We start from the raw sequence: 6366 nt of genomic DNA, 5'->3' as shown, positions 1-6366 counted from the left end.
ATGTGGGCTGTGCAAAGGGCTCAGTGGGAAGAGGTGAAGAGCCCAGAGGACCTTGGGAATCTGGGGAACACCCAGGCAATCCATGGTCAGCCTCTGCCCACCCTGGGAACTGGAGTGGGGACACTCACCACCAGCACATGCTCCAGCAGCTCCAGATAGCCATCAGCACACTCCTTGCCGAAGCGCAGCGCCCGTTGCCGCACGTCCCCGCTCACCTCCGGGTGGTAAGCTGCTTCCTGCAATCCAGACACAGGGAAACCCCTATTCACATCTAGCACCATCCCACTCCACCCACAAATCCGTGCTAGAGATCCACACCCACTGTCCGCCCCACCTTGCAGGAGCGCAGCATGTCTGCGATGGCCCGGCGGCTCAGATTGGCCGTGGCGATGACATCCTCCTGCCGGCACGAGTTGCCAGCGGCTACCGCTTTGGCTGTGGCCATCGTGATGCCTTTCGTCATGCGGATGAAGTCCTCCGGGGTGGAGACCTTGGCAGGAGGCACCGGGGAGGAGAAGACCTGTGAGGCAAGAGGCAGCGGTGAGGCGTGGAGTGGCAGGCGAGCAGCGCAGCAGCCACAGCACTGCGGCCGTACTCACCGCCAGCTCCTGGCGAATGTGCTCGATCGTGGCCTCCAGTGCCCGTGTCCCCTTCGTGGCCTCATCCTCGACAGCCTTCACTGTCTTCAGCAAGGAAGTAACATTTGTCACCATCACCTGTGGAATGAGAAAGAGAGCCAGGTGAATCCCACACAAGCTCTGGCCTGTTGCCAGCACCTCTCCTTCCCCTGTGGATTGATCCAAAACTGCCCCATCCCCATACTCCATTCAAACTGCCTCAACTGCTCCTCTGCAAGCTGTGTTCCACCTTTTACGTGTCCCTTCCTAACCTTTTGTCCTGTCTGCGCCCCAGTTGTGTTCCTGTGCTCACACAGGCAGAAAAAGACCCTTCTCTTTCTCCATCCCCACTGCTTCCTCCCCCTCCTCCCATCACAACCAGCACAGACCTTGGCAGAGTTCTTCAGCTGGTAGACAGCAGGGTCATCTCCAGCTTTGCCAGCAGCTGCTTTGGTGGCACCGATCAGATCTCCAAGTGCCTTGGCCACATCCTTCACAGCATTGATAAGGACCACCTGGGGAAAGCAAGATCAGGGGAATGTCTGAACTAAAGTCTCACTTAGGCTGGGGGTGGTGTGGCCCAGCAGTGAGAGATTTGGGCACCACAGGGCACACAGGGAGTCCAGCTCAGCCACCACCATCCACAGCCCAGCTCTCTCTCTCCCCAACTCCTGGGATCCAGCCTGAGCACCACATGACATCTGCATCCCTCAAACCCTCCAAACAAGCAATCAGCAGCCTCCACTCAGCCCACACACCCAATCACACCTGGGTTTCTGGGTCTTCAGATCCCAGGCTGGCAGCACCCAGCTTCACCACCTCTGCCAGGCGGGTGATGGTGGACACAGAGGACTGGGCAGCCTGGGCTAGCTTCTCCTGGCTGGCTGTAGCGTTCTGCACCAACACCTTGGTGTCCTCCACCAGTGCCTTGGCTGTCTTCAAGATGCCCTCCCTGGAGACAAAATATGTGTCAGAGAGGACACAGCTCTCTACTGCACACATGGTCCTTGGGATACAGAGACACTGTGGATCCTGGCTTTCTCATGCGCAAGCTGGAGTTTTGGGAAATTGAGCCAGCACAACCGGAGCTTGAAGCTCTCCTTGGGGCTGGTCCACAGCTCAGAAGGACCACAGGACAGAGCTTGACACCCCTGTCTCTGGCTGAGCAGAGGCTGGACAGGGTGTCTGGGTACCTGTGGTCAGCAAAGGTCTCAGAGTTCTCCCGGTTGAGGGTTCCTGCTGTAGCAAACATGATGGTGGTGTCAAGGTCAGCAATGATGCCGGAGACAGCACTAGCTGCTGTGATGCAGGCTTGTGTCCCACGGTTCCCAGCCTGAAGAGCTGCCAGCACATGAGACACCTGTGGGGTATGAGTAAAGTGAATAGGGGAGCAAAGCAGGTTCAGGGAACTCTCACTGCACACACCTCCAACACCCCCAAGGGTGGAGCTGCTTCCTACCAAGGAGAGGAACTAGGAATATTTTGCACAACCCTTCTTAGCTTCCAGTTATTTATTTTTGCCTTGCACCTATCATGTTTGGTGGCCTAAGAGATGCTGGACTCAGTTTTCAAATTAGTAAGATTTGCAGATGCCAGGCACAACTTACAAGTGTTTACTGTTTTGTGCTTTTGCTTACAAGCACTGCTGCTCTACCCATATCAACTAGACTTTTTAAGCCATATTTTTTCATCTGTTCTTCAGAAGTGTGCTCTTTAGATTGACTTGATGGACAGGATGCCAGCAAAAGGTGGAGAATGATCACTGAGTGTGAGCTGCAAGCACTGCTGCAGATGCTTTGCCCAACTCTGCAAGAACAGATCTGGAGAGCCCTGGCCTGTCACCAGTGTGTAGGTCAGTTTTCCCAAGCAGGCTGCAGCACCTGGGCATCACACTCACCCACCAGATGCTGTTGTAGTGTCTGCAGAGGGGGATCCATCTTCCAGCCCATCAGCTGGGCAGGGGGAGTGTGGCCAAGAGAGCCAACAGATTCCAACAGGACCAGGAAACCACCCTTGGGAGTGGTGGCTTCAAGGGTACATGGCTGAATCCAGTATCCCTCCCACCTCACCATCAACCTCTTGACCACCTACTTTCTCAGAAACCTTGCGTGCAGTCTCTATCAGCTCCTTCTTGGTGTAGGCATCGCTGGGGCTGCACTGCAGGGCTCCAGCCTTGGTGACCAGGGCAGCACAGCCATGTCCCAGCTCCTGCACCCGGCGCTTGATGTGGGAGCCAATCTGCAGAGGAATGTGCGTGTGACAGAGTCAGCAGGGAACTAAGCCCTGCATCTGTGATACCCGCTGGGAAACACCTGCCACCCAGTTCCTCTTTCCCAATCCTCCCAATCAGGAGAAGGAAAAAGGAAACACAGCTTTGCTCCTTGTTTCTATGTCATGTTTCAGGGGAGGTGTGAAAGTTGCCTGCCCCCAGCTCCAATGGGAGGTTCAGGTGTCCCTGTCCTCTGTTCTCATGTCCCAACAGCCCCTGCTCTGCCCCACAGCACACTCAGCACTTCCCCCAGGATCGCACCTCCTCATTCTCAGCAGTGAGGGCAGCTGGCTTGGCCTCTTGTGCCAGCTGCCCATAGTCATGGGTGAGTTGGTTGGCCAGTATGCCCAGTTCATCTGGGTTGGTGGTGGATTTGGTGACCTGTTGAGGGAAGAAGAGCAGGAGTTGGACAGGGCAAGGAGGGCAGCAGCCTGACTCAGTGGAAGGCAGTGCATTCTACAGTGACAGTCATGTTTGCACCCACCATTTCCTGCACAGTCACTGCAATAGCCTTGGCTGTCTTCACCATTGTGGTCTGGTAATCCACAAAGGTACCTTCTGGCTCACCCATGGGCCCCTCGTCCAGCTGCAAGAGACCATCAGGAGATTCTGGCTCCAGCTCTGACCCACAAGGTCTTTAGCTTATAGGGTTTGACCCTGACTCTTCCTCTCTCCCACATCCAGCCCTGTCCAGGTCCTCTCCTTGCTTTCCTCACCTGGTTGATGGCTTGGGTGATGGAGTCCACCATGCCCCCCACGACACCTGCAGCACTGGCTGCCTCATTCAGGGTGGTTGTCAGATCCTCCACTGCTTCCTTCATCATTTGCACAGCCTCTTCCAGAGCCTCCTGAGTGTGTCCAGCTTGCTGCAAAAAGAAGCCAGAGTGAGGGAAGACAGGTGGTGGCTCCCCTCCCAGCATGAATGCTGCACACTGACCCTGGGTTTTCTATGTCTGGCACATGTGTGTGCACCATGCAGCACCGACATGCAAAGGAGGACATGCCACTGACATGTGCCCCTCTTGCTCACCTTGGGGTTGCCACCAGCCTCCTTGGCTGTGTACAGCATCTGCAAGGCAGATTCAGCCAGTGTTTTGGTCTGGTCCAGGAGGTTCATCTGCTGCTGGTGGTTGGGTGTTTTGGAGGCAGCACCGACAGCTGCCGTAATGAGTGGCTCGAAATACTGAGCCATCTGGGACACCTAGGGAAGGACAGTGTCAGCACCAGCAGCTTCCAGCCCCAGCTGCATTGTACCTCTCTTCCCCAGGTACCAAGTGCCACACCCCCATTATTACCCTGTGCCCTCATTACCTTGTGCCCCAGCTGCGAGGCCTCGGCCCGTGCCGCAGCAGCCACGGGCTCGATCAGGTTGCTGATCTCCTGGACAGCTGTGATCATCTGATTGTGCAATGCCTTTAAAAAGAGAGGGTGTTGCATGAGGCTGCAGCAGGGCTAGGGTCCCTTCATCTTGCTGAGAGCCCAGGGAAGGATGCCCAGTCCCTTAGGCTTGCCCACAGCATGTCCCTGACCCACCTCCTGAGAGATATCTTGTCGAGGGGCCAGCTGCTGGCTGATGGCAGCAAGAGATGCCTGGTCCACCTCCCGTAGGCATCTGTTCAGGACCTCAATGGCCTCATCACACTCCCGCTGTCCTGGAGCTTTGTCCCTGAGTGACAGATGAATCAGCCAAGCACTGGCAGCTGCTACACCCCGCCTTCAACCCCCAGCCTTGGCTGGTGCCCGTGAGGGGCAAGACCCCTCTCCCAGGCTTTGGGGCAATCCAGTGTGATAGAGCCTGGGTACATCAGTGTGTGTTCCCATCAACCCTTGTGAGAATTGAAGGAGCAGCTTCCAGAGAGGATAAAAGGGAGAGTGTCTTCCATCCCACCCCTTGCCTGCTTGCACCAGCTGTGTCCAAGGAGATGATGAGCCAAAGCATCCCCAGGAATGCTTGCTCAGGGCAGGACTATGTGCCAGCAGGGTCAGAGCCACAGCCACAGAAGGACTCTGCTCACCTCATGTTGGTGATCAGCTTCTTGATGGAGTCTGAGACCGTGCGCGAGTGGCCAGCGAGCACTGACCACTGCGGTGGGTCCTTGGGATTGACAGCCAGAGAGCGGGCAGTCTGGATGAGGCCAGCAGAGCTCTCCAGCATGGTCTTGGCTGAAATGACAATGGGCTCCATAGCTCTGCGCCCCTGCACAGGAAGATAACAGACTGGTGAGGTAAGGGAGTGTGCATGGGAAGTTGCTCCCTCTCCCATGACCCTTACCCTGGAGCAACACCTTGAAGCCCAAGGCTTGCTGCCACCGTCCCATCACACCCCCTCAGTGCAGGCCCCCCCGGGCTCAGGGAAGGCACAGCTTCTCTCCACCCCAGAGCAGAGCCTGTCACAGCCAGGCTCCATCCTCCCTGTCCCAGCAGCATCCCACCTCTGGGCTGATCTGAGCAGGAACGGTGGCAAACTCTGGGTTGGAAGCGAAGGCTGTCAGGTTATCCACAGCCTCTATGAGAGGGGCAGTGGCAGCACGGCACCGCTCCCGGTTCTCTTCATTGAACTCACCATCCAGGGCCTGATGTGGAGAGACCAGAGCAGTTACCCAACCCCCAACACACCCAAATCCCATCACCACCACACTGCCTCAGAAGGGACTCCGCACCTTGATGGTCTTGACCAGGTTGGCAGTGCTGTTGGCCACCTCCTTGGCCGACTGGACGAACTGGCGCTTGGCCACAGGATTGGCGGTGCGAGAGGATGCCAGACGGCATGTGTTGCACAGGGCAGAGGTGTGTTTTGCTACGATGGTGGCTGCTGACAGCACCTGCAGGGGGAAAGCAGAGTAAGGCAGGATTCACCTGCTATCCCTACAGCTCTTCCTTCCCACCCACCTTATGTAGGGCACCAGTGACCACAGGCATCCCTTTTGGGACCCAAGAAGGATCACAAAGATCCTACAATGCCCACAGAGCCCCCTGTTTGGACTGTCACCATTGCACCAGAGCTGCCAGCTGGTTCCCAGTGCAGCTGATGGGGCCTAATGAGACACTAGCTATCATCTTGGCCAACTCTTGGGATGCAGCACTTCCAACTAGCTTCATACTCCTTTTGATGCAATCAAATGCCTGTAATGGAACCCCACTCCACACTCACCTGGGACTGAGTACAGGCAGGGTCAACCAAGTTCTGGCAGGCCATCTGGATGGCTTGGTTAGCTCTAGCAAACTGAGTGGGATCCACCAAACCCTGCTGTCCAGCCTGGCTGTTGGGGTCTGAGACTCCCACAAGATAGGCAGCCTAGGAACATGGGAGACATGGTGAGAGAGAGCCTGCACACTGCTGTGGTAGTAGCTCTCTGGCCACAGAGAGACACAGGTAGTTTCCCAGCCATCGTTCTGGGAAAAGGCTGTGCGAAGATCAGAAAAAAGAATGAGAAACAATTCTTAACTTACTACACCTGTTGTTGTGAACATGTAAAATGT

At 56.2% G+C, this 6366-nt stretch overlaps 1 protein-coding gene across 4 annotated transcripts in view; it reads right to left on the bottom strand.

Moving 5' to 3' along the window:
• Positions 1-6366, bottom strand: part of TLN1 (talin 1) — a 35844-nt gene that overhangs the window by 7165 nt on the left and 22313 nt on the right. For all 4 annotated transcript variants that reach the window (XM_072922653.1, XM_012577598.5, XM_072922655.1 and 1 more), the window contains 17 exons: positions 6038-6181; positions 5547-5708; positions 5319-5459; positions 4902-5083; positions 4420-4552; positions 4198-4299; positions 3917-4087; positions 3603-3752; positions 3371-3472; positions 3148-3267; positions 2709-2855; positions 1811-1977; positions 1386-1569; positions 1007-1132; positions 600-716; positions 335-520; positions 129-236 (listed from right to left, as the gene is read on the bottom strand). In XM_072922653.1, the coding sequence (XP_072778754.1) occupies positions 129-236; positions 335-520; positions 600-716; positions 1007-1132; positions 1386-1569; positions 1811-1977; positions 2709-2855; positions 3148-3267; positions 3371-3472; positions 3603-3752; positions 3917-4087; positions 4198-4299; positions 4420-4552; positions 4902-5083; positions 5319-5459; positions 5547-5708; positions 6038-6181 (2442 nt within the window). The remainder of the gene's footprint in view (positions 1-128; positions 237-334; positions 521-599; positions 717-1006; positions 1133-1385; positions 1570-1810; positions 1978-2708; positions 2856-3147; positions 3268-3370; positions 3473-3602; positions 3753-3916; positions 4088-4197; positions 4300-4419; positions 4553-4901; positions 5084-5318; positions 5460-5546; positions 5709-6037; positions 6182-6366) is intronic.

This window comes from Taeniopygia guttata, chromosome Z (genome assembly GCF_048771995.1).
Source record: "Taeniopygia guttata chromosome Z, bTaeGut7.mat, whole genome shotgun sequence".
In the NCBI taxonomy this organism is placed as follows: Eukaryota; Metazoa; Chordata; class Aves; order Passeriformes; family Estrildidae; genus Taeniopygia; species Taeniopygia guttata.
The sequence above is the reverse complement of the archived record's forward strand: the minus strand, read 5'-3'. Positions and strand labels throughout refer to the sequence as shown.